The sequence below is a fragment of the Ursus americanus genome, chromosome X, assembly GCF_024610735.1.
Source record: "Ursus americanus isolate L20-20 chromosome X, mUrsAme1.1.p, whole genome shotgun sequence".
NCBI classification, from domain to species: domain Eukaryota; kingdom Metazoa; phylum Chordata; class Mammalia; order Carnivora; family Ursidae; genus Ursus; species Ursus americanus.
This window is the reverse complement of record NC_142164.1, coordinates 115485359-115512831: the sequence shown is the minus strand read 5'-3', so window position 1 is coordinate 115512831 and position 27473 is coordinate 115485359. Positions and strand designations below refer to the sequence as shown.

The 27473-nt window shown below is 45.2% G+C and overlaps 1 protein-coding gene across 5 annotated transcripts in view; it reads right to left on the bottom strand.

The window, feature by feature from the left end:
- MID1 (midline 1) overlaps window positions 1–27473 on the bottom strand; it is a 573199-nt gene that overhangs the window by 89511 nt on the left and 456215 nt on the right. For 3 of the 5 annotated variants that reach the window (XM_087860132.1, XM_087860135.1, XM_087860134.1), the window contains one exon: window positions 13287–14002. In XM_087860132.1, the coding sequence (XP_087716258.1) occupies window positions 13287–13946 (660 nt within the window). In that variant the 5' untranslated portion in view covers window positions 13947–14002. Of the gene's footprint in view, window positions 1–13286; window positions 14003–23776; window positions 23908–27473 lie in introns of those variants that run through there. The other 2 variants (XM_087860133.1, XM_087860136.1) reach the window with 2 other exon arrangements.

Sequence of the window (27473 nt, the reverse complement as noted above, 5' to 3'; positions counted from 1 at the left end):
CGCACCTCAATCATGTTTGAGGAAGGGATTAAGGAATATTTAATAAGCTTTCGGAGGCTTAAATATTGCTGAAACAGCCCAAAGGACGGCATGTGCGGGCCCAGACTGCTCGAGTCGGGCTGGGGGCCCGGGGAGGGAGAAACCTGCCATGCAGAGAGCTTGGGGCGCGGCCAGCCTGCCACTCGGGGCGGCCACAGATGGCGGAAGCGGGATTCTGCAAGGGCTGAGTTTTCCATATCTCCAGAGACATTTGGGGTTTGGAGGTCACACAGACAAATCAATGCCTCTGAGAGCGAAGCTGAGCATTCCCCTTTGGGACCGGATGATTTTCTGTGTTCAGGAGGCCCAGCGGCGTCCCTGACCTTGATCGCCCGGATGCCAGTATGGCCCCTGGCCCCTTAGGTTGCCAGAATAAGGCAACTGTGGACTGCTAAGTTCACCCCCTAAGCTCTTCGTGATTTCTTAGTATCCCTGCCTCGAAGTGGAATTAAAGAGAACCGTTCCGAGGCCGCAGAGAACAAAATCTACACACGCTAAGTTTACATGCAAAAGTACCGGTTAGTTCATCCAACCCCTTGTGAATGACAACTGTTTCATCGCCTCTGGCTGAGCCGAAGTTTAAAAAGAAAAAAAAAATCAAATGGTCTCCTCATAATACTTTCTCGAGAGAAATCATCGGGGAGCAATTTGTAGATTCAGAAATGAACGCAGGGACCTGAAAGGCAGTGTTTCGCTTGCTTATGTATTCAAAATTCAAAAGAATGGCTGGTGGGCTATGTATGGTTTTCCTTTTTTATCTGATGGGCAAATTCTACCGACACAGCGGAGACTATAATCTGATTAAATTATTATGGGCTGTTCCATTTGTTTCAACAAGTATTTACTACTGATAAAATACCTTGTAGCTTTCAGAAACGCTCTAGTCATTGAAAAATGAGCAATCCGATACAAAAGGGCTGTGAGATACAGTCCCTGGGCTTAAGAAATGGACAAATGGTTGGGCCGGGAAGGCTTGCGCCCCAAGAATGTTTATAAAATAATACCAAATGCTATGTAATTAGGAAGGGGTGGTAAAGACAATACAAAAGTCTGAGAAAAGGGAATTTCACAAAAAGCTGAGCTAGAGAAACCCTCAGGGAGCCTAGAGTTGGGTCCTTTAAGAATAATGTGGAGTCAGGAGAGGAAGGGATGGAAGGATTGAGGAAGGAGAGCATTCACTTGTATTTGTAGAAACTTTACATTGTCTGGCTTCTCAGAAGAACCTGTATTGTCCTGATTACGACAGAAAGAGGCTTAAAATTTGGAGTAAAGGAGGAGAAGATGGAAGTCCTCAGGGGATTACACAAGGAATGGAGAGGGGAGCCGCTATCCTTCGTCCACGGCTTCTCAAGGGCCAAGCGTTACAGGGTTTCACCCTGAATTATTACCTCCTGTTTTACTGAGGAGCAAATGAGGCTTAGAGAGGTTAGTTTTGCTTTTTTCCCTGACCTAAATGCACACGACTCTAAACCGGCAAGGCCAGGCCATAAGTTGCAATCAGACTCCAATCCCGTCTCAGACTTGCTGACTCAGAGTCTGCACCAACCCCGAGTGCTTCCCGTGTACATTTATGTTTGAGACATTCTGGTCTAAGAAACAAATTTAAGCAAGCCTACAGTTCTGATAAGCAATCGTGGACAGAGGAATGCATAACAGACCAAAAAGCCTTGTTATTGACTAACACGTAGTGACCATTTTTATTTGTATCTGTGCTTTGCCAAGAATAACTAAATATGAATAAGAACTCAGTGAGGTCTCTTAAGGGAGTTGAAATGTCAAACTCATATTCTGCGACTCTAAATTTACATTTTTAACCAGGGCAAATAAATAACCACATTTCAAGTGATGAAATGAATTTAGGGACCATCAGAGATCCATTCACTCCTTCACTTAACACTTACATATGGAGTAGCTGATGAGTTTTGAATAATTCAGCATTACTGTAAATACATAAAAATTATTCCACATGGATTTTCATATTCCAACTTTGTGTTTTCCTTCTTTATTTCTATCAGGATGGAAAATAGATCATCTTCAATCATAGTCACCACGTTAAAGGAAATTTCTTTGCTCAGTCCAGGGAGCCCTTGTGTCAAACGTTAAGGCGAAAACGCTTCGTCTCTCCATCACTCAAGCTCTTTTTCCTTGTCACTAAGTTTTTTGAAGTGTAGCATGTCTGAGCCATAGTTCTTTCAGTCTTAATCATAGGTGGTGATTAATTAGGGGCAAGATGGGCTCCCTGGGTCTGAGCCTCCAAACTTTGATTTCTCTAACCATAGTGATGCTATTTAATTTCCTGTGTCCTCATGCTCCACGTGGTTAAAAAGGTTCCTAGTTACCAAGCTTCTCCCCCCCACTAGATGCTGGGCTAGACCCTCGGCCCTACATTATCTCATTTAATCCTCCCAAGAGCCCTAATGAGCAGGTATCATCATTCCCACATTTTTGCAGGGGATACGCGGTTGTTCCAAGGATCAAATAATACTTGAGAGTGCTTTGCAAACTATCAATCTGGAGATTTACCAATGCTAGTCATTACTCTCGGTAATAGCTGGTTCTGGATGTTGAATCAACAAATACCCTCGAACCACATCTCAAAACAACTTAAAGCAGCATCTTGAACGGTAACTCCCTCTCCCTCTACTACCACCCAGCCTTGGCCTACAGGACTTTTTTCTAGAGGCGTGGAGGCGGCATGATGGCCTTGCCTGGTATGTTTCTAGATGAATTTCTAGAATACAAGCGAGACTACAGCTACTTCACTTAACAAGCTGAACACGACAGACGAGTGAAACCCTTGTTTGCTAGGACCCTCTAGAGCTCGATTCAGCAATCCAGGGGCAAGAAAAGTAGCTCCCGCCAAGCTCCTTGGGTGGGGTATGTACAGGTACCTGAGGTCTCCTAGATCTTCCAGAAGCAACAGGCCATGGTAAGCATGAGTCTGAAAGCCTGTCCGTTTTGTTTCTCTCGGCCTTAAATCTGACGATGTCAACCAAGAGCAACTGAGCTCTGGACAGCCACGTCAAGGGTCAAAGGAGGGACAAATAAACCTCTACCAGGCCGGGATATTCAGCCTAATGCCTACGTTCATTGAAAAAAAAAAAATCCCTAACAGATAAAGCCAGCCCACTAGCTGGCTTGGCAACACAACGGTACTTCCTCCAGTTGCTTCTCACAACGTCTTCCTAGAGATGGGTCCCTTCAGAGTGGAAATGACATCAACTGGTTCCGAGCCTGGATATTTACCTGACCTACGAGCCCTGTTCAGGAAGGACACGGAGACCTCTGAGGAATAGCACGTGAGAAGAGCTAACAGTCCAGCCCGTGAACAGTAGACCTTTAATAAGAAAGGGTCTGGCCCAGATTTTATTATGGCTCAGAGCCCTCAGCTTTTGCCCCGACCTGCCACTCCAAGGGAATGCACAGTGCCAACGTTACTGTCATCCTCTGCACGTTGCTTTTCATGGAAATGTGTTTTCACTTCAGCTTTTGGAATTAGGCAATTTCCAGACAGCAACACCTAACTCAGCAGTTTCTGACTACCAATCATATTAAAAACTATCTCACGGATTGAGTTCCATAGAATTCTTTTCATAGTCCTTTTATACACTCTTGCGGCATGTTATAATTACATCTGGACTTATCTTGGTTATTCATTTCTGCATTCCCAGAGTTTACCCAGTGCTAATCTATTTAGCTACAAACAAACAGTCATTGGGTGAATAAACAAGGGCTCTTTTCTTTTTTTTTTAAGTAGGATTTGATAAAGCAGATGGGGGAAAAATCATTTATAAAGGCACAAATGGGGTAGAAGCTTTTCACAATTCCCGTATTGTCTTAGTAATAATAACCTAGTCTATACTGATGCGAAGAAAAGTCTTTATTTTCCTGAGTTTTCCCCCACTAGGTAGTAAAATAGATAAAAGGGAGGAGGTGGATGACGCCACTGCTGTTCTATGCACTCTGTCCTGGGGCACAGAAGGAGAACCTCGAGAACAAAACAGCCGAGGGGGCTGCAATGCGGGGGCTCGAAGCCCCTCAAGCCTTCCCCTTCTGCAAGTCCCTGCACTCCAGAGCCTTCCTCCTCTCCTAGCCCTAACCAATACCAGAGCCTCTTCTCCCCGTTCCAAGGGAGACCGCCGCTGACCGCGCCCGAGGCCAGCTCGCTCTATCCTTCCTTCACCCACCGAAGGCAGTCTACGACAAGAAAAGAAAGCTGGCCCACAGAGCTTGTGATTGGTCCGGGCTGCCTGTCATGTCGCCTGCCTCTACACGTCTAAATGTGACACTCACGGCATACACCTCAGCCAGCTTCTCTTTCCTAGGAAATAGTCACGGGTCCTCCGTCAACACCTCTGCTGTTGATTCCATCAGATAAAACCAGGAACGTGAAAGACTAGCTCATCCCCCATGGACTGGACTTCAAAATGGTGCCTGTTCTTAAAGCCCTTTCTTTCAGTCTACCACACGCTGCTTCTTAAAAGTCCATTTTACTACCCAGCTTGGTTTCGAAAGAAGGACAAATCAAAGTTTCCACCCAATTATAATTCCCCTGAAGGTTGTTGTTTCCCATGTCAGCCAGAAACACAAATCGACCCTATAACCACTGAGTAATTTATGATACTGTCAGGAAATCCACGATTGGATTACACCAATGAAGCCTTTACTGTAACAGTAAATGCCCAGATACAATAATACCTCACGCTCACGGAACGCTTACTATGTGCCAATCACCTCGGTAGGCATTTTACAAGCATTTTCTTTTTTGATGAGAAATGCAAAACGTGTTTCCTCTGTCAGCTGAAAAGCTATCCTCACGGGTATGCAAAGACCTTAAGTATCATGCCCCGAAGTCCAAAGTATCAAGCATGTAAGTTTTAAGTGGATTTTGTAAATGCAATTTTATCAGATTTTTCCAGAACGCTTACGTCACCTACTGAGAATGAATAAGATCTTTAGCCACATTCACTTTCTCAGGCCACTCATGTCCTCCTCATTACTCATCCAGTATCGAAAAAGTTACCATTCTTTCCAAGAAGGACTTAATTCATGATTTGTCAATGACGTAGAAAGGAGAATTTTGAATATCGCGGCCTTGAAAAACCGGACTGTTTAGTTAATGTAATTTCTGCATTTTCTACTAGCTTTAACTTTGTAACTAGTCAAGATGAATTGCATTCTTTCAAAACTTTTCAACTGGAATTCAAATACCATGCACAGATACTCCCCACTCATGCTCACTCAGCTTATCTATCTAAATAAAATTAAATCGTTATCTGTATATTAAAACATTCAGGGAAAAAAATTCCCCTAAGAGGGAAATTAATGAGCCCATTTAAGCTGCAATTAACAGTTCATTTGTTTCCACGTGAACATCCTCTTCTCTGTGGTGTCCCCGAGGGCACCGGGGTCCATCTCTGTGAACCAACCTCTTGGCATAAGGTCTGGCCCTTTAGGACAACCCAGACTACACTGGCGCAGCAGAAAATAACAGCATGGGGATAGCTTTTTTTTTTTTTTTAAGATTTTATATATTTATTTGTCAGAGAGAGAGAGAGAGAGAGAGAGAGAGAGAGAGCACAGGCAGGGGAGCAGGCAGATGGAGAAGCGGCAGGCAGAGGGAGAAGCAGTCTCCCCGCTGAGCAGGGAGCCCGATGCAGAACTCAATCCCAGAACCCTGGGATCATGGCCTGAGCTGAAGGCAGCCACTTAACCGACTGGGCCACCCAGGCGTCCCAGCATGGGGATATCTTAAAGAAGCTTTTTTGGTGGCCCTAGAGGCATCAGCCTATATCCATGATGGTGGCTTACAGCCGGGCCAGGTATGTGTCCCAAAGCACTGTAAAATCACTATATTTAGTCTCAATGCCTCAAGAGAAGCCTCAGGGATACCTGGAGCACTGAGAGGCAAGGCTTTTGTGCTGGCACTGGCGGCTGCGGTAGGAAGGAGCGGAAGACACACAGGACAGACGGGGCGGCAGGGCAGCTGTGTCCCGCCCTGGGGCAGGCTGGGTGCTTGGCGGCAACACCTGTTACAGCTCTTGGCCCTAATCTCCTCATATGCAGAAGGGGGACAAAACAAGGGGGGCTCCAAGGTTGCTTCTTAGGTGTATAGCAGGCATTCAGAGGCTCGAATGTCATCCTCTCCGAGTGAACCAAAGAGCCAGAAGAAATTAGCACACGTCATCACCAGTGTGTCACTCTGCACTAGGAAAGCGGGAAAAGAATCGCACTGATGCCTGGATCCAAGAGCCAATTGGCGATGACGCCCTCGCATTTCTTCTTAGTCTTCTCGGGCAAGATGCTGACTCTGCCACCGTGGCAGGTTTCTGGTGACAGTGTGGTGGGTTTTGAGCTATGATACTACTTCACCTTGTCAGTTAAAAAAGAGACTGAAGGGGCGCCTGGGCGGCACAGCGGTTAAGTGTCTGCCTTCGGCTCAGGGCGTGATCCCACCGTTATGGGATCGAGCCCCACATCAGGCTCCTCCGCTATGAGCCTGCTTCTTCCTCTCCCACTCCCCCTGCTTGTGTTCCCTCTCTCGCTGGCTGTCTCTATCTCTGTCAAATAAATAAATAAATAAATAAATCTTTAAAAAAAAAGAGAGAGAGACTGAAAATTGTAAAGTAATGTGAATGTCCTCCCCCCCCTCTATTTCTTCTGTGGACGCTGACGTGTTCATTTGACCTTACCTTGAGAAAATACACATTACATCAGCCTCTCTCTCAGTGTTAACCTCATAGAGAAGAGTAAAAATGTCCCAAACTTTTAGCTTGGCATTCAAAGGCTTTCAAAATCTCCCCCTGACATGATTCTTCCAACATTCTCTCTCCTGGCCCCTCAGTCGGCACCCCGGGCTCTAGCCAGCATTGTCTAGAATCCCTAAACTGTCTTGCAGATTCCTGCCAACAGGTCTCTGCTAGCCTCACTCCCGAGGAAGGCCTCTCTCTCCTTTGATGCATAATCCACTGATCTGTCATGGCAGCTTAAAACCCACCACCCTGAAGCAAGGTTTCTTGTCTACTCAAGACCAGTCATCTTTTCCTCCTTCAAATCCCAAAACACCCCTCTCTAACCCATCAATTCTGGACACATCCATCAACAAGTGTTTACTCACCGTTGTGCTTCTGCCCTTTGCCAGGGGCTTTAGAAACAAAACTACAAAACACACTAAAGCAACAACATGGACCCTTATCTCACAAATAATACAAACTATTACAAAATAATTGGAAGATGGTCTCCCTCCAAAGTCCACACCTTAACCATCAGACTACACCATTCTAGCCCCTAGTTTCCAATAGACATTGTTTTGTTCTAACATATATTGCAGGCTTCCTCTGCACCAGGCACAATACTGAGGGTTAATGTGAAACATTTTATTGTGTTCTCCCAAGTGTCTATGCATGTAAGTACATTATCAGCTCTGGTTGTTGAACATTAAACAATGTGCCCAAGAATTACATTTATTTACACAGCCACATGACTGTATACTTGTCTGTGCATTTTCCGGAACTCTCCAAACTTACTGAAAGTGATTCCAATAATAATAAAGCATCAGGCAAAAATACCTTCCTCTTTGGAGGTGAAGGAAGGGAGAGGAGATTCTTCAGGGAGAAAGATGTGGCCTTGAGCTTACTGCTAAAAACTTATCCCCGGAGATGTTTTCTTTTACTCCATGTATCATAAATCCTTTCGGTACCAAACTATGAGAATTAAACTATAGGTTTAACGTAACTTACAAATATTTGGAAACCATAGTTTCATCACATGGGAACTTTAAACGTGTATTGCAGACTGAAAGAAACACACGCAGAACTGCATTTTGAAGGGGCCAGTTAGAAGTGGTGAGACCCCATATAACCAAAACATTTTACAAGACATATGTCTGACTCACCCACATATCCCAGCGGTATCATGTGGCGAAATGTCATAAGGTATATCTATATTTTAGATTAAAATCTAGCCTGGAATTATTGTGAACCAGTTAGAATCCATACATAGGGTTGCACAAGGGATGTCACATGAGATAACAATAAAGCTCCACGAAGGAAGGAGACTGTACCTGTTCATTTATTAAGCATATATGAGCTTACGTTTTGGTGGCCTGTTAAAAAAAAAACAAACCTATATGCCAGCTATGGTTGACTGGAGGATAAATGAAATAATGGGTATGATGGGTCTATCAAGCGTCTGCCGCATAGTAGCATGAAACAAGTGTGAATACCACTCGGTGTGATCTAGTTGATCACAGTTCACACCACTTAAGCCAATAAAATGCAATACAGACCAAAATACTGGTTCATGTCCAGTTGGCTAAAATAGCATGTGCTATCTGGCTCTGCTCTTATTTAGAAGTTCTATTAGAGAATGCTACGTCCTATAGAAGAATGAAGACCTGCAATGTTATTATGAATTTAAGTTTTCATGTAGGGTTAATAGCTGATCATCAGTGAAGCGGCTGACAAGAATTTATTGAGAATTAATGATCTGCAAGCCCCTGTGGTCAGTCTTAGGCGAGGGATGGGGCGGTGTGAGCCAAAGGGCTCTGCCTAACTTGAGGTGATTGACTCCTTGATGGAAAGATAGTATGCGTTCAGGGGACCAGATAGCTAGGCACACACCAAAGTCGGTAACTGTTACGGGTCGAATTGTGCCCTGCTGTCCGATTCACATGTCGAAGTCCTAATCCCTGATACCTCCGAATGTGACCTTACTGAGGAATAGGGTCACTGCAGATATCCTTAGTTATGACGAGGTCACACTGGAGTACAGTGGGCCCTTACTCCAATACGACTGGTGTCCTTATAAAAAGGGGAAATGTGAACAGAAGGACAAGCACACAGGGAGAATGCCATGTGAAGAGAGAGAGGACAGCCACCTACAACCCAAGCAGAGAGGCCTGGAACACACCCTTCCCTCACAGCCCTCAGGAGGAAGCAACTCTGCTCACACCTTGGTTTTGGGCTCCTAGCCTCCACGACCATGAGATAATAGATCTCTGTCATTTAGGTCACTTAGTTTGTGGTCCCTTGTTACGGCAGCCCTAGCAAATTACTACAGTGATAAACACTAAATTCTGCTCAGGGATCAGGGTTTCTTGACCTGGGCACTATTGACATTTGAGGCCAGATACGTCCACGTGGTGGGAGTCCATCCTGCACACTGCAGATGTACAAGCAGCCACGGCCTCTATCCATGCTGGGGACACGCCACGCAACCCAAACACACACACACACACACACACACACACACACACACACACTCTCTCTCTCTCTCTCTCTCTCTCCTTTTCACTGGAACTTGCACTACACCTGCTACTTTTTTTTAAAGAAGAAACAAGTTCTACAAATTCTAAGGAAGAGGAAAAAAAGTCTAGGTAAGTATCCATTTACAACTTTCCCAATTGCAAATAAAGCACAGGACTTTCAAAATTATGGAACCTTACAATCTATAAATGAAACCCAAGAGGGAAATCCCTCATCTTTACCTCTAGATGAGAAGGGCTACGCAGGAAGGTGAGCTTTAACTGGAGCCTTTATCAAACGAGGACAAAAGCCTGACGGGATGACCCATTGAAATGGGCATCATACACATAAACTCCTTGAGCCAGCCTTTGGAGGCACAGATGCAAAACAATCGTTTGGACCTTCAGCATCAGCCAACTTGAAGTGGGGCTATGCCGAAGTTGAAGGGCAAGGAAAGGTCAACTCTTCCCAGTTTGTCTATTTTTTTTAAAGATTTTATTTATTTATTCGACAGAGATAGAGACAGCCAGCGAGAGAGGGAACACAAGCAGGGGGAGTGGGAGAGGAAGAAGCAGGCTCCCAGCACAGGAGCCTGATGTGGGGCTTGATCCCATAACGCCAGGATCACGCCCTGAGCCGAAGGCAGACGCTTAACCGCTGTGCCACTCAGGCGCCCCCCAGTTTGTCTATTTTTACAGGTATAACTAAAGAAAAGAAACAAGAACCCCAACACAGTATGTTGGAACAGAAAAAAATGGAGTTATTGCATTGTAACTCCTTGAAAACTCTGCAGCACATTATATTAAATTCTCTTATATGTTATGTAGGTCACAAATCAAACTTTTAATTCGGGCTTGAGGACCGAGAGGCTTCTTAAAATTCAATTAAAATGATACAAGCAGGTCCACATTATGACATGCTCCATTTAGAGACATGCATTTGGCAGGAAGACTTTTCTCTTTTTATCTTAAAATTGAGTTCAGGAAATGCTGGTTTAATTTTCTCTTTGCTTCAATATTTTATGAGTGCTTCCCAATGCACAGTCTCTGAAAGCACTCGATCACTGACATGGTGCTGTTTCAGATGACATGGAAGATTTTCTTTGCATGAATTCTACAGGTTGGAATTTTTATGCTGTTTTTTCTTTTGTGCCTAGAAAGAGAGTTGTAACGTACAAAAGTATGTTCCAAGTCTTTACATAAGCACATGTATATATGCTGAGACCTAATATGAGTAAAAGTGGTCCCCGGAGTTTAAGATTAGCGCGAGAAATAACTGTTCTTCATAATCATTGCAGAATTCCCATCTTCAAATAATGGGCTTTTTTTTTTTAAAGGAATTTTTTTTTAAGATTGTATTTTGATTTATTTGACAGAGAGAGAGAGCACAAGCCAGGGGAGCAGCAGAGCAAGAGGGAGAAGCAGGCTCCCTACTGAGCAGGGAGCCCCATGTGGGGCTTGAACCCAGGACCCTGGGATCATGACCTGAGCCGAAGGCAGACGCTTCACTGACTGAGCCACCCAGGCGCCCCAAATAATGGACTTTCACTAACACAAGAACAAACACATTTTCCCAAAAGAAGACGCCTGCGTCCTTACATATGTAAATAAGTAGAGCACATTTACCATCTTCTCAAGGAAAGCACCCTCACATTTCCCCACGCTTTGTAGTTCCACATCGTCTCCGATCTATTTCTGTACCGAGACGCTAAAGCCTCAGAAAAAGACACTTCCAGAGCACATTCACTTGTTCAGACCAAAGTAATAATTAACAGAAAATACCCTTCCTTGGTTTTGGTTGTTTCAGTATGCTATTGCTTTCCTCAAAGATTAATGTCCACGTTGTACTTGGGTTTTAAACCAAAGCACATATGTTCATAAATACGTGATAACTGAAATACCACAGACACCCCAAATGTCAATATATTCTTATGATCTTTTTATTCTAATGTAAGTGGCGCATTTTAGGACAAACAGGCTAGGCTAGCAGGTGACCTGTTTAAATGCTCATGAACACATTTTGTTGAGTGGCTGTAACTGTGCTTTGGTGCACCGGGTGCTGTTCGTATGCTTCTATTTCTGTAATGAGAAGATCAAACGTACTGCACTGTTCATTGTCAGGCCCTCCTGGTGACTGTATCGACCACCACTAACCCCCAGGCTTGAGCAGACAACTGTGCGGGGCTCATAATTGAAGAGCTCCATTTTCATCACAAAAAGGGCTTAGAGCGTGACAGTATCTCCTCATAAATTTGGAGATGCTCCATAAATAATTAATAACTCCTCTATAATAGCTCACAAATAATGAGCAGACCTTGACTACCAAGTTTAAATAGCAAGTCTGGAGGCTGCTGAATGCCGAACATCCATCACTGGGGTGTTTTAGCAATCGATCATCAAAAGGCAGTGTTAATCCAGTCAAGGGAACATTTTTTTTCGATAAAGAAAAGACCCCGTCCACCATGTTTACATTTTGGAAAACAAAAACACCTACATCCAGTCATCTTAAACATTCTGTCCCCAACCGAAAAAGGGCAGAAATGATCTTCTTGGCTTCTGAGATCGACTGCCACGTCAGTTTCCTAAGCACACCGGAGGCACGACGCATACACGCATCGCCTTTGCTATTATCTCTAGCGGTGTGGGTGTGTTTTTGGCTAGTGCCGCGCGCTATACCAGCAAACCAGTCGGCGTCTGTCTCCCCTTGTCCCCAGCACCCAAATCCTTGGGCTTAACTTCCTCTCCACATTTGCAGATGGAGTTGCACCAGCAGTCCTTGGACACTTCGAAGTGAGGCATGCTGCCCAGGTGAGGCTTTTGTTCCCCAAGTGACATTCAGAAGTGGGATTCACTTTAGCTCACCAATTTCCCTCAGCATCTCAAGCAACGGCCAGGGCAAATCACAGGTGTGGTCCATTAATCCCAGCATCACAAAATAAACTACGGGGCGCCGGTAAATACAACCACCCGTTAGCACACTAAGGAAAAGTGACGGGAGCCATTTGTGAGAGGTGACGACGTGCCCTGAGTGATAACACTCTCGATCACACGATTCATTTTTTGTTTGCTCAACAACACGATGTGTGTTTTCCCTGAGAGGAAAGACTTCAGTATATATTTACTCAAAGCTCTTAATTTATAGTTCCTTTCCTTTTAATTGGCGTCTTGTGATCTAAAATTAACCGGTGAGCATAGTATCTCACTATTAGAGCAAACTCTCGGCTGAGTTTGCCATAATTAGACCCGCTGTCGCCTGAAGTTGAACAGACATCTAGAGACCTGACTTATTTCTTCCCTGGTGCATTCTATCCATATTTAGAGAGTGATTTTTTAATTTGACGTAGAGTCATATTAATTATCATTCCCCGAGCTGGAGTTAGGTTAATAATTTCATGTTAAAAGTGAAGTTCAAACAGTCTCGCCTGTAACCTTACCGAAGAAAAAGTCTACACAAAAAGGAATTCCTTGGCGAAACCCGAGATGGTCAGAGCGCTGTAGCTCACCAATAAGCTGGATTTCATTCACACAAGAAATACAGGTCCCATGTCCTCTAAAATCCCACACTCGCTGTAGGCATTCCTCCCTCTATCCTTTTGTTTGTGCAAGTAACTGGATACAGGTACAATTCGGGTGACATTAGCTTTCCTTAATGAGTGAAGAAAATACATGCCCCCAAAATGCCCAAAGCCAGATTTTTATCTGCCATTCCTTCTTTCCTTCCCCCCCCCCGCCCCCCCCCCTCCCCTGCAAGGACTGAAAATGATCCAGATTTTTCAAATTCGCCCTCACCTTGTCAACGCTAAAATTACAAGCAGCAGTCAACTTTTACGAGATACCCTGATTGTGCAACATTTATAGGCTGCCAAAAAACATGCTAAAACTAATCAGATAACAAAGGTGAAGAGAAAACCTTCACCTGCCATGCAGCTAGCAGTGAATACACTTCTTATTTCCATGACATTTGCTGGCAGAAAGGGGTTGGCTTAAGGCGGATCGGACTAACCTTCAATTTGTCATAGCGCTCACTCAAAGCTGCCACCTGATGATCTCGGTGCCGCCCAACCAGTTTACACAAGGCACAGATTAACTGGTCATCGGTCACACAGTACATATTCACCTTCTCATCCTCGTGCTCCAGGCACATCAGCCCCCGGATGTGCGAGTCCGGAATTGGCTCAATCAGACGATGGCCTGTAAAGGGCTTCTTGTTTGGGTGAGTGGCTTTCAGGCACTCATCACAGTAGGACACTTCACAAGTGACACAGGTCTTCACAGCGTCCTGGGCAGGATCCTGGTCACAGAACTGGCAGAGGACTTTCTCGGCGGAGGTCATGGTGTTGGCGTCGAATGCCCGCTCCCGGCGGGTCTCGCTAGGGGAATTGGGCCCGCTCACGGATGCCTTCTGGAACCTGTCGATGATGTTCTGCAGGGTGACGTTGCGCTTGAGTCCGTCTAGACCTCGCTGGCTGAGCGTGATGACATGTCGGCAGGTGGGGCACTGGAAGGCGGTGATGGACTCCACGGACTCGTTGGTGGCGCAGTGTGACACCAGGATGCGGTGGGCGCAGTTGAAGCAGAGGCTGTGTGCACAGGGTAGCAGGAGAGGGTCCTCAAAGAGCTCCAGACAAATAGGGCAGGTCAGCTCCGACTCCAGTGTTTCCATCTTCAGGCAAAGCTCTCCTGGGTCATCAGCAAAATCCAAGGAAGCTGATCAGCTATCTGGAAACAGAACGTAAGATTTGATTAGGCGCGAGGGGGTCAGCCACGGGGAGCTGTCAGCTTTGAATGCGTCTCAGAATAATTCCAAACGCAGGTCATGGAAGGGTAAATGTGTGTACATTCCAAATAATTCTCTTTCTATTCACTGGGGGAATAAGGAGGGGAGAAACACCCTAAGCCAGCATACCAACTAACATTTTCTCAAAGTTCAAGTCACCAAAAGCAGAAAAAAAATTTTTTTTCTCAATTTTGTTTGTTAAAAAGGTCTTACTCCAGACTGGCAAGTTATTGAAACTGTAATTTCCATAATTTGTATCTAATCACAATAATCTTATTGTTTCACAGCCAAGTTTTACCTTGTGTGGAGAATTAAAATGTAGAAATGTTAATTAACGAACTAGAGTCTTTCCTAACTTTGAATTGATGAACTTACAGGTGAATGTTAATGCGTCTGAAGGACTTTTTACTCTACATACCACGGCAGGCTTCAGAGAAGCAGAAAGGCACTTCTTGTGGAAACGGGCATGAAATGTGCATGAAATCAAATGCATGACTTCAGCGGAAATGATAATGGTTAAATATGGGATGTCAGCTTCCAAAACATATTCCTGCGGAAAAACACTGACTTTCACAGAGATGATTTTGATCGAGGCAATGTTTTTTGGCATGTGTTCGTTCCTCTCCTGAATAATTCTATTGTTTAATGCAGCAGTGGGATGTGGGTGGGCAGAGCGAAGCAGAGAAAAATATCTGCGGGCCTTTTCAGTGGCTGCGGTGAGCCTGGGTACCAATGACTAATAACGATTTAGTTAATTAGGACAAGGATTTTCGTGGCTTCAGTATTCATTTGATAAGTTATTAACAGGGCTAACAGTGTGGGCAGCAGCGTAAAGTAGTCGCGTTACTCCGAGGAGGCTTGCGAGGGCTGCTGAGGGATCCTGCACAACCCTCCTGGCCAAGAGTCCCATCAAGGGCTTGTCCCTGCGGCCAGTGACAGGCCGGGCCGGCAGGCGGTCCAGCCTCACACCCAGAGTCCCGTTGGCCTCGGGCTCGATCTCCGCCAGCTTTGTTGCTCCCCACCAGGCTGCCTTCGGGTGGCCCAGCTGCACGCTCCCTGTGCCACGAAGACGGGCCGCTGCTTTTGTGAACTCTTGCCTGCCTTCCCTTCAAAAAGGGCAGGGGAAAAGAATCCCACATAAACCCTGGTTCATTAACGGGGAAGAGGCCTCGCGCTCATTAGCAGGCCTGGGAACCAAGCCTCTTTGAACCTTCTCCTTTTCAAGACCATTAGCAGACGTCTGCGGAACAGCGCCGGGCATATTAGATGCAGCCCAGTGCGGGCTGTGGGAGAATAGTGCGGCTCACCCAGGGGACGCCAGGTTCCAACCACCCTGGGGGTGGATCGCGGGGAGGTGGGGGGGTTCTCGGCTGGCTTGATGGGAAGGCTTCACATCCACAGCTCCGTTTAGTGATTCCAACAATCGGCCTTTTTGCATTCACACCTCCATTTATTTACAAAACTCATGATTTCTAGAATGTGCTGCCCCTTTCTGAAATAGCATCCCTCAGAAATAGCATGTGGGGCCTTGGTTAAGCTAATGTTCATCTTGCCATCAACTGAACGGGAACTGATCATTAAAAGTGTCAAGTGTGTGCTGAGTTTGTTAAAAATTAAAGAGCCGCTGGCTTCATAGAAGCCTGGTATCTTAAGAGATCTTTAGCCATTCGCGAATATTAACTACACAAGAAAGAATAAGTGAGCAGCTGAGATTTGAAATGTGAAAGCTTGCTCATGTCTGCACAACCCGCAGTGGCAACCACTGGGCCGCTGTGGGGAGAAACCCACCGTCCCCGGTTGCTCCTAGCCACCCCTTCCGACAGATGGCTTGGACGAAATTGAAAGGGTTTACCTATTAATCATTATTTTGGTTCATTGTGGAAAAATAGAATTATCTCTAAATCGAGTTTCTTCTCTCTTCCCATCGGAAGAACGTAAATTAAAGGGAAACCATCGCCCTTTTGGTCCGCTTTGTTCTCAGGGGACACAAGAACGCCTACCGATAGATCTCAACACAGGGATGAACCCCAATTACGTCTGAAGAGCTGTGAGGATTCTATTTTCCTGCAGGTGCCAGGATTCCATCCCAGCATGGTGCAATCACAATTTCTAGAGGTGATTCCGCTGCCGACCCCAGTGGAAACGCTGACATGTGAGTCAAGAGACGTTAAGTGAGCTGGCTCGAGAAGCCAGAATCTGGCATCCTCAGCATCCCGGCTCTATGATCGTGGGCCAGCCAACATTACGCCTTACCTGGATTAGCACAATACCTTTCCGAACGGCTTCCTGCCTTCTACTCACTCTGGCCCCCACCTGCAATCTTTTACTCTGAAGCCAGAGATCCTGTTAAAACATGACTGAGCCTGCCTCTTCTCTGCTCTACCCTCCAGGGGCTTCCCATCTCACTCAGGGAGCAACTCAGCAGAATAACACCAGCCCCAGAAAACAGACTCAGACAGTGACCTCATTTCCTCCCACGCTAGCCCTTGTTCTGCTCTGGGCACACGGCCTCCCTGTGATGCCTGAAACAGGCCAAGCACGTCCCATCTCCCCCTCCCAAGGTCTTTGGAATCCACGTGACTCTCTGCCGCAGGGTCGCCTCTTTGTGAACCCGCGTGAAACCAACTCCCCTGCTACCAGCACGACCACCTACCCACCCATCACGGCGACGCTTCTCCCTCCGCCTCACTTTGTCTTTCTCCATAACTTTTGTCAGCCAACATATTCTAGTAGTTTCGTCGCTGAGCCATCATCACTCCCCGCTGCCCCACCAGTAGAAGGTAAGCTCCATGAGAGTGGAGACTTGGCTTGGCTCTTTGAGGGATGTCCTGCCAGTGCCTGGAACAGCGCCTTGCACACAGCGGGACTCAAACATGGGTTGAATGAGTTGGGAAACATACAGTTGTTGGGGTGAAGAACCCCAAAGAACACCACACCACTGCTGTCTCAACAGATTAGAACAGAGGTCAGCACACTTGCTCTATAGAGGGCCAGAGAGTAACCACTTTTGGCGCCGCGGGCCCGACGTGCTCTGCGGCAGCTGCTCCTGCTCGAGGGCAGCGTGGTGGCACGCCAAAGCCGCCACACACAGTGCACGCACGAGCGAGTGCGGCTGGCCAACAAGATCGCATTTACGAGCACAGGGAGCAAGCTGCATTTGGCCTGGGGATCTTAGTTTGCTGACCCCCGGAGTAAGAAAATAGAGACACGTACATCCAGACAACAGAGAAGTGAGAATCCCTCCCCGAGAGATAGGACTAAGAGGCTGTGTGGGCAACAAGGGAACGGCGGTGGAGCGAGACGTCGACAAGCAGGTACAAGTTTCGAACGCTAACGGGAAATGATAGGCAATGGGATTTCACCCAGACATCAATGGAAAAAATGTGGAGTCGAGTGCTCACGGGCACTTCATGTAAGAATGATTTAATAGCAGCTGCTTAGAACGAGATCTTTTTCTTTTATTGCCATAGCGCTTGGCACGGTGCTGTGTGCAAGCGTCTACACTGTAAATGTTGGTTTAACTGTATTAAGTGATGACTAAATATCTGAATGTGCTGTGAGGTTCAGCCAATTTTCTGAATCTTGTGCCCATACGTTGCCAAAAGGGAAGGGGCTCTGGGTTCGATATCTACGGTGGATCACATTTTATCCTCCTTTGATGCAGACCTTGCCGTGCTATGTAATATTTTGGTTACATTACTCAACAATATGTTACTGGTAAGCATGCACGCCATTCCCCCACCCAAGAAAATTAGCATGGTTTATTGTTTAGTTTTTTGAGAAATGAAAATACCATTCATTCTTTCACCAACTATTGAAGCCCCTCTAGGTTCTTGGTGTTGGGACAAGTAGTTGTAACACTTGGCCCCTGCCTCAGTGATCTTATGGAGAGAGAAAACAACATAACAAAAGACATGTGCCAAAGACTGGGGGAGAAGAAGATGGGAAGCTTCCTAAAGGAGGCAACACGTGAGAAGGATTTTTGAAGATGAACAGGGGTTCATCAAATAGTTGTGTGTGTGTGTGGGGGGGTATTTGTGAAAAATGTTATCTTTTCCTTTTCTTAACTCCTGTAATTTAATGTCTAGGCCTCAAAAAAGAGAGAGAGACAGATTCTTAACCTTCACCACAATGGAAGGAAATCACACGTGCATATCATTGTCAGGAAATTCTATAGCTCAACATTTTTCTGAATGGGCTGATTGGTCCTCATTCAGAGGAGGATGTGGGTAATCATGGGAACCCCTTGCAACAAACTGGGAATGGCGTCAATTTGCAGATCACACCTCTGCTTGTCCATGGTTTGTGATCTAGAACAGGGCATGGAATAGAGTGAAAGGAGAGAGCCAGATGCAGGTGGCCAGACAGTCGAAGATGACACTCAGCTTGGCTATTTACTAGTTGCGTGGCCCTGGCAGAGTGTCCACAGATATTCCCTCCAGTTCCTTCCAGCACTCACTTCGAACAATCCCTAAGCAGGATAGTCCTTAGCCACAGGCTACACTTGAGCCCCGCTTCCTGGGATGCACTGGATGCAAGACATCTTTTCCAGAAACTTTCTTACAAATTCAAGACTTCTGAGGAAAACCGATAATGTCAATGTTGTCACACCTCTGCCTTCCTCCTGTCCCACCCTCTCTCATTCTGTATGTCACTGCAACTGTGCTCTTCTGGTTTTCCTCTAAGCACTGCTGACTTCTTCTAGCGAAGCAGAGCCTGGGTGTTTTCTAAGTGTCTGGTCATCAAAGAGGGTCAAAAGGTACAGACTTGCAGTTGCAAAAGAAATAAGTCCTGGGGATGTCATGTACAATGTGGTGGCTATAAATAATACAGTGTGTACAAATGCAGAGTCATGTTGCACACCTGAAACTAATGTAATGTTATATGTCAATTACACCTCAATTTAAAAAAAAGCCATCCAGGTTGTTCATTCGTTTCTCATACAGCGTCTCTGAGAAGGACTCCTAGGCTTGCCTCTCACAGGGCCATCTCTCTCCAGAATCACAGCTCGACACCGACAGTTCTCTGCTTCATTTACTGTAAATGCCTCAATTCAGAGTGTGCATCTCATGGGTTTCATCAGCTTCCCTCCCAAACCTGTCTGCCCTGCGAGCCTCTGGTGTCTCCTCATGGTGCTTCCGTTCTCCTGATCACTACAAGTCAGAAACTCGCCTCGCATTCGACTTCTCCCTCTCTGGGGAAGGCGGGATAGATGGCTTCCGAAGATGGCAGCATCCGAATCCCTGGAAGCTGTGACTAGTTTAGATTACAAGGCAAAGGGGAATGTGGGTAGCAGATGGAACTGAGGTTGCCACCACTGGCCTTAAAATGGGGAGATGAGTGCACTATCCACGTGGACTCGATGGAATCCCAATGGCCCTGACATGTGGAAATGAGAGGCAAAAGAGTAGGTCAGGTGATGAGATGCAGAAGACCTGATGACCATCGCTGGCTTTGAAGACGGAAGGGCCACGAGTCAGGGAATGTGAGCTGTTTCTAGAAGTTGCAAAAGGCAAACAGATTCTTCCCTAGAGCCTCCCGAAGGAACGCAGCCCTGCACAGACACTCTGCCCTCTAGTGTGGTTTAAGGCATCATGTCGCTGGTAATTTGTTCTGCCACCAATAGGAAGCCACACACACACTCTCCTTCCCCCAAATCCAAATCATTAGCCAAGACGTGTGAGGGTCAATCCCCAGTTCTTTGATTGGTTTCCTTCTCTCGGCTCTCACTGCTTCTGGGTTGATCCAGATGGGTTGATCCAGATCTTCTTTCCTGCATTCCTAGACTATTACCCCCCACCACCACACACACAAACAAAAAACAAACCACCACCTCCAAATTTGATTCCTCACCTCCAATCTTTTTGTCCCTCAGTTTCATTTCTGCCACATGCTTTTGGCACCACGGCTTCTTCCTGTCACTTCTCTTAAAGGCCCACGCATTGAGCAGTTAGCTCCCTGCTGGCCAGAGCGTGAGTCCTGATGGATGCCTGAGCTCCTGTTTCAAAACACCTTGCCCAAGCGTCTCCAGACCTGCTTCTTCAACCTGATTCCCACGCACTCACCTCCCATCCCAGTGACCCAGGGGATGGGACCATTTGCTGCTCTTAGCAGCTGCCTTTGCCTTTCTTCCTAGCACAAATTTTTTTCTCCTTTGTGAGATTTTTTTTTTTTTTAGTGTGTTTCACGTTTATTTTCTTGTTTTTGTTTTCTGGTTTTTTAAGCTGACAGCAGAACCTCCCAGAGGCCCACAGAACCCTGGCCATTGTTGTATTTGGAGATTTCATATTAAACAAAGAAGAACTGATTTAGAAGATGGCTATAGTGTGCCATGTCTTAAATGTTTACAATTAAAGTTTTTAGCTGAAAACCACAAAGTGGTGTAACTGTCATATTTACAAAATAACCAAAATATTCATTTAAAAATATTATTTTCTGGTACACAACAGAGCGATCAGTAATGCGATCCTGGTTTAAAGTTACATGATTCATCCCATTCTTTCAGTAGAGTTGGATCAGCTCCGGGACCGATACAGGCATGCACACGCGAGCACAGACACAAACACAAACACAAAAATCTCATACGGAAATTAACACTCATCGTCTAAATTTGAAGCCGATCGTGAATGGGTGACCGCCTGAGCCAAATGACCACCTACTCCTCGAAATCCCCCATGATAAATCTGGATGTCAGAGGCTCGTGCCTTTTGGGGTTAAGGAAAATTAATCAACAGAGAGATGGACAGCTGGTGGTGAGGCCTGCAGGGATGATCGGACCTTGGCACCCAGGTGATGGCTAAGGTGATTGGGCTGAACCAGCTGCCTGGACAGATGGCCCCTCACCCCCTCTGGGCTCCAGGTATCATCATCTTGAGGTAGCACCCATCCCAGGAGGAAGACTTTCCTGGAGGGAGAAGAGCTTTTTTTTTGTCCAAGGTGCAGGCTCTTCGGGGAAACGGACTGAAGGAGAAAGTCCCCAGTAAAAGAGGACGAACACCAGGACTTAGTGGAGATACAAGGTTTGGAACTGAGAAGGGAGATGGGGAGCTCAGGATGGATGTCCTTATGGATTACTGTTCTCAGCCAGCGAGATGGAAGTGAGGAGCATTCGTGGCTGTTGGATTCATCCTTTCTGCCCCCTCCTCTGAAGTGAGAGGCAAAACCATCGTCCGGGCAAGTCCATGCAAAGAAAACATTCAACCCCCTGCCTGTGCTGTCACAACCCTTGCCATCATCCTGCTCGCTAGCTCATGTTAGAATTTCACAACTTTATTCCTTGTAGTCTCCCCCGACTTCTGTCATGACACAGAGAAGACAACCTGCACCTTGAAGGAACACCCAGAAGCCCTGTGAAGACAACATGCATTGCAAGGTTTAATCCACGGCCAAAGTCAGTGAGCGGGCTTTCCAGGTCAAAATCCCAAGAATATGGATTTCCTACTCTTTCGCCCATATATGCAAGTGACCAAGAATTAGGAGTCTTGAGAGCAAGCGCATTCTATGTGCTCAATCACCCACTAGAATAAGGAGATACCTGATCGTCAGCATGTGTCATCCAGGAGTTTCTGAATTCCAAATTTCTCTCACCAGAGTTTTGACATTTTAATCATAAGGTAAACCTGTCTCTCAGCGCTTCCCTGCAGCTACTCTATGTCATGTCTGCAAACTCCACGAACAATGATCACTTTTCTGACGTGGAGTATATGAAAAAGAGCACGCATTCCAGCCACCAATAATTTTACTTTCAGTCCCTCACTTTGTATGGCTCTGAAAGCCATCACTCTGAGGGAAATTCATGAGTCACTAGACCAAGGAATAAACCTGGATACCAACACTGGGTGGCCGGCGGTCAACCAGGTGGCTCGCAGCCACTGCCTGGATGATCCCCGAGGCACTTCCTCCCGTTTTTTTTCTACATATCCTCTGGGGTATGGAAACTAAGCTTGATGTTAAATTTACCAAAACAGAACCGAGACGACAAACACACTACCAAAACTGTACAAATCTTACACGAAATCACATAAAACCGGTTTGGGGGTGGGGGCGGAGAGAAAGCCCTCAAAAGTGTTGTGACTGACAAACAGCTTCCCAAATTCTATGACTAAATTTTCTTTAAAGAGTCCTACATTTCAGAACCATGACCAAGTCAATTTCCTATCCCTTCTCTTCACATGGGTAACGAAGATTTAGCTGGCTTATTGCCATTTGGATTTTTCCCTGCGATTATCCCTGCTATAGAACCACAGGTGGGATTATTTTTTTAAGGATCGTGGAATGATGTTTTTATCTTAGATCAGAAGAAACCCGGACTTTCAGAGGACTCAAAACTTTGGAACTGTTAACCTCTGGAAATTAACCGCAGCTCGTGAGGCAGAAACAATAGAAACTGGGTGCTATACTCAAGACGAATTCACCACAAATAGAGTATTTTAAATAACACAATACGAGCACTCAGTGTCTGCCTATTTGGTCATGGTTTAGTATTTAGCTTTGAGTTATAAAAACCACAGAATAAACACCCTACCCAAAAGCTGCTTTACCGATTAGCACCCTGGCTGATTTGAGACCCAGGTGAGTCAGTAAATGCACAGTAAAACAGGGCCGTGACGCGATGCAGAGGGGAGAGGGAGATCCAATTGAATTTAATGGCATTCTGAAAGACTGGAAATTAATACCACAACAGAGGCTACTTCCTACTCCAAATTATGGCAGAGAGCAGTCAAAATGCAAAGTGGCTCTTAAAGCAACAGTACAAATAACACACTAGCAGGAACAGGTGGAAAAAAAAAGTGATCTGTAACATTCTATAGGTAATGCCTCTGAAATAGCGCTGTGGTTAACCTCCGACTGTCAGCACACTTAAATTCATTCCCTTTATCAGTGACGGATGACTAAGAATTTCTGCCAACCAAATTGTAAGGGACCAGAGGGACTGACTGGGAAAAAAAAAGTGACAAGCAGATAAGCACCCAGGCACTAGCCTCAAGTTTTAAAGTAACTAATTAATACAATAGATGTTTTTAATAACTTGCCACTTCGACTTTATCCTGAGGAATGCTTAGGTTAAAATGTTTCACCAAAACCAAAAGTGAGAAACAGGGAAGACTTTTAATTTCACCAAACCCCCACCTGGTGGAATTCATGCAAATTGAATTAAACTGTTCATAAACCTTCTCTATACTTCCACATCTGTCCATAACGTGCTCAGTTTTTTAGTAATTGGATCTCTAGGATAGTCTTTAAAATAATCACATACTCTCTTGACCATGCAACCTGATTAATAATGAATGAACATTCCTGAAAAGAATCACTTGGAAGCACAGAAGATGTCTTTGGGGATATGAAGGCTTTAATGATAAAAATTAAGGAGAAATGGGAGCTAGGTCACACTGTCTGGTTATTTTAATTGAAACCTAGTCTTCCAAATTTACTTAACAGAATGCTTAAATACACCTTCTGGAGTTCATTTATATAAGCAGACAAGAAAAAAGGACACCAATGACAACGCAAAAGAGCAATCCTGATTTCTCCAGCACCAACTGCCTCGATCCCGCTCTGTCTTAAAGGTAAAGAAACCCCCTCCACAGTCTCACAAATGCAATTTGTCCTACTGAAAGACTGACAAATAGGTTAAAAACAGGAAATCGCAATCTGTCCTTACTAGTTCTCTTAGCATCTCTCCAGATTCTTACAAAGAGATCACCTCAAATACCCACCAATGGACTGCACCCTAGTTCTTGTTGAAGAAACATCGCCGTAGGCAGAGGATGGGGACCCACGAAATGACAGACAGGCCACCGAGACCAGATGGTGGGTGGCAGGCAGTGCTGGAGCGGTCCTGTGTGTCTGTGAGAGCGTCAACAGTGAAACACAACAGGAAAATCGACGCGACAATTCCAGGAAGGCCAGCTCCACCTCATCCACCCCGCCAGGGTTGCTGAGCTGAAGAATCAAAACTCCCTCTTGCTTTCCAACTGCCTTTTCCACAGACCCCGGCAGGGCTTCCCTATGCCCTCGCCCACTCAACGTTCAACTCAAGCCAAACGAAAAGGCAGCTAGGGGCAGATTAATACCCACTGCCTGGTCCCAAAAAAATGATGACTTGGCACTGGGCTCTGTACCCCCCTTGCTCCCGGGGACCAGTAGCGGGTCAGTGTCCTGCAGCTGAGTGCAGGATGCCAGCTTTCCATGCTGCCAAGAGGAGCGTCCTGTCCGGCTCCCAGGGTCAGCAACGGGCGCTGGCCTCCCTTGCATTTCAGTCCTTTTGGCGGCCTCCGAAGCACATGATCACATTATGTTCTGGATGCCGGGTTGTTGTTTGTTTGTTTTTTTAAAAATAGTATACTGGTTATTTTGTGTCTATCTTCTGAATGAAACGATAATACCTGGAAGGAGTTTTTTAAAAACATTACATCAAGAAGAATGATCTCTTGTACAGACACAATAAAGTGGTTATTGTTTTCTTCCAAAAATAGAGATCTAAATCGCAATCTATCATCCTGATAAACAAATGAAAATGTATGTGTATGAAATACATACATATGCCTATACCCACGAAGCAATACATATATACACATACATATATGCACATATTATGCATGCATATAACATATCACATAGACATATGGTTATATATACGTATAATGCCTACACATACACACAAGAGCAGATCTGTGACGGGTGTCTCAGATTTCAGTTTCCAGAATGGCAAAGAAAGAGTGAATTGAGAATGGAAAGTAATCTTTTAAAAACTGACTGTCTGTCTAAAGGAAGAAGAGGAAGTAGTCTTCCCAAAAGCGCAAAAAAAAAAAAAAAAAAAAGGCCTACCCTGCAGTTCTTTCAAGGATGTTGCTTATCACCACGCAAGACAAGAAACTGCAACTAAAGTAAATCATCAGGAAAGTGTAAAAAAACCAAACCAAGCCAAAACAAAAAAACAGGCTGATTGCAAACCTGCACGATTCATGTGCAAACCCAGACATCTGGTCTCCACCAAAGGTGTGCAAGAACTTCTTGCGAAAGGTCGAGCAGGAGGCAAGGACCGCCTCCTCCTGTTGCCTGGCTCGAACATCACGACGCCTATTTTCATGCCATTGCAACACCTCACGATAAACCCAAGCACGCTTCACATGTTTGGACATTAAAATGCAAACATATACTCTCTTAGCTTATGTCTGTACAAATCATAATTTCCTTTGTCTGTTAACAATAAACAAAGGGATTACTCAATTCCGCATACACACGACTTCCCAAAGAAGTCCTATCTACAGAAAAGACACAGGTCCATCAAACAGAATCTGAAAGAACTTTTCATCGTGAGATTTGAAAGCATTGCTTTTGTTAAGCAACATTAAAATTGTCAAAATTTCTGCGGGAAATGGCTAACTTGTCCGTATTTTGGCGCTGTGGTGGAAAATTAGCCTGTCTAGAGTCGAAACATCAGAAAACAAACACGTACTCCACTCCTCAAAAACAAAAGAGAAGGATAAACAACCACCTTTATAATCTTCTATAGAGCCTAATCTGACAACCTCTACAGGTGATTTCCTACCATCAGAGGATCTCAGACATTTCAAGTCTTTTATAGTTGATACGAAGAAAGAAAACATCCAGTGTTAAAGGCAAATGGAACCTATTTTACATTCAACTGAAAATGACTGATGTTTCCCCGGTCTGTGCTGTACCCAGTGTCAGGCAAGAATTTGGTGCTGAAGGCAGTGACAGGAGACTCGAAAGAGGAGGAAGAGAGCGAGTACTTGTCACACCTAGTCTCCTGACAGAAGTCTAAATCGCCTCTCCTGGAGAGTGGGCCGCCATTATGGTGATGGTGGAAATGGAAGCCACCGCTGAGTCCGGTGAAACCACCCGCAGATGGAAAGCACTTGAACACCGCCTTCCCTGAATGCTCCTGCAAGTGTTTCTAGTTCGACAGGCATTTCTATACCCATTCATAGTACTACTCTATGTTTATATAAAATCCTATAAATGTCTACAATGGAACTGACCTTTGTGGTCCTATATAAATATGTATGCGTATATATGTACACACACACGCATCCATATACAAAAGCACCTTTGCAAAATTACTTGGGACACTTGATGGAATTCACTCTTCACAAACCCCTCAGTTACCACATCCCTCCTGCAAACGTTCCTTCCTCTGCACAAAATGGAAACCTATACATAATTTAGATATAACCCCCCCCCCAAATGCCTATTCTTATCTGAAAAGGGTTACCCGGAAAAGAGGAAAATGACATAAGACATCTAGTCTCTGAAGGACAGACCGGTTGAGCCGGATTGTTGCAAGCAGATTCCACCTGGAAAAATGCTTGCCAACTGGGAAAACTTTTTCTTACTTCATTCATACAATACTCCTCTAGGAGGCCGAGAAAGTGCACACTCTCTCCTTCCCACTTATTATCCACCAGGAGAAAAATGCATCAATAAATAATAGTTGCTGATGGTGGCCAGTATGGCATTCCACCATTGTTCCCTAAACACCGAAAAGCTGACGTTCCATGGCACGCACAACTACTCCGGTCCCATGACTCACTGAAGTAATGACAATGTCACATAGTAACTGATTCCTATTGTATGGACAGATCGGGAAATTCTCTCAAAAATGATGGCCCCTTTCCTCAAAGGAAATTGCTTCCTCTCTCAACTTCAAAGTTAGCCACACACAAAAACCCCATGTTCACAATGCCCTGAAGCTACTTTGCGATCTTAAAAAAATTTAAAAAGTAACCTTTATTCACAACTCCTGGTTAACTATTATGAGGAACATGTTTTAAAGGTTTCCCGTGATCACTGAAGCCCTACAGTCAGGGGATGAAGCCTTCTTTCTTCTTCTTCCTCTTTTTTTTTTTTTTAAGGCAACAGAAAGAGGAGTGACTCTTTTGTTCTGAATTGTTATTGTAAAGCACCACATGAGAGAAGGGGAACGATGGGAACATGGCAATGAAAAGGACAACAGTGCTGACAAATGAAAACAGGATATTAAGAACAGCGTCGGAACTGTGCGTCCTCACAGAACAAAGGCAGGAGGCTTCTTGGGAGAAATTTGAGCAAAAATACTTTGAAAAGATTTAAATGCAAACGGATGAATGAGCTCTCCAGGCAGAAATCTTAAAGTCTGGGGCAGTAAAATTAGGTTATCATTAAAACACACACACACAGGCGCGCGCGAAGTATCATAAAATTAAAACTGCTTTCATGGGGCGCCTGGGTGGCACAGTGGTTAAGCGTCTGCCTTCGGCTCAGGGCGTGATCCCGGCGTTCTGGGATCGAGCCCCACATTAGGCTCCTCCGCTATGAGCCTGCTTCTTCCTCTCCCACTCCCCCTGCTTGTGTTCCCTCTCTCGCTGGCTGTCTCTATCTCTGTCGAATAAATAAATAAAATTAAAAAAA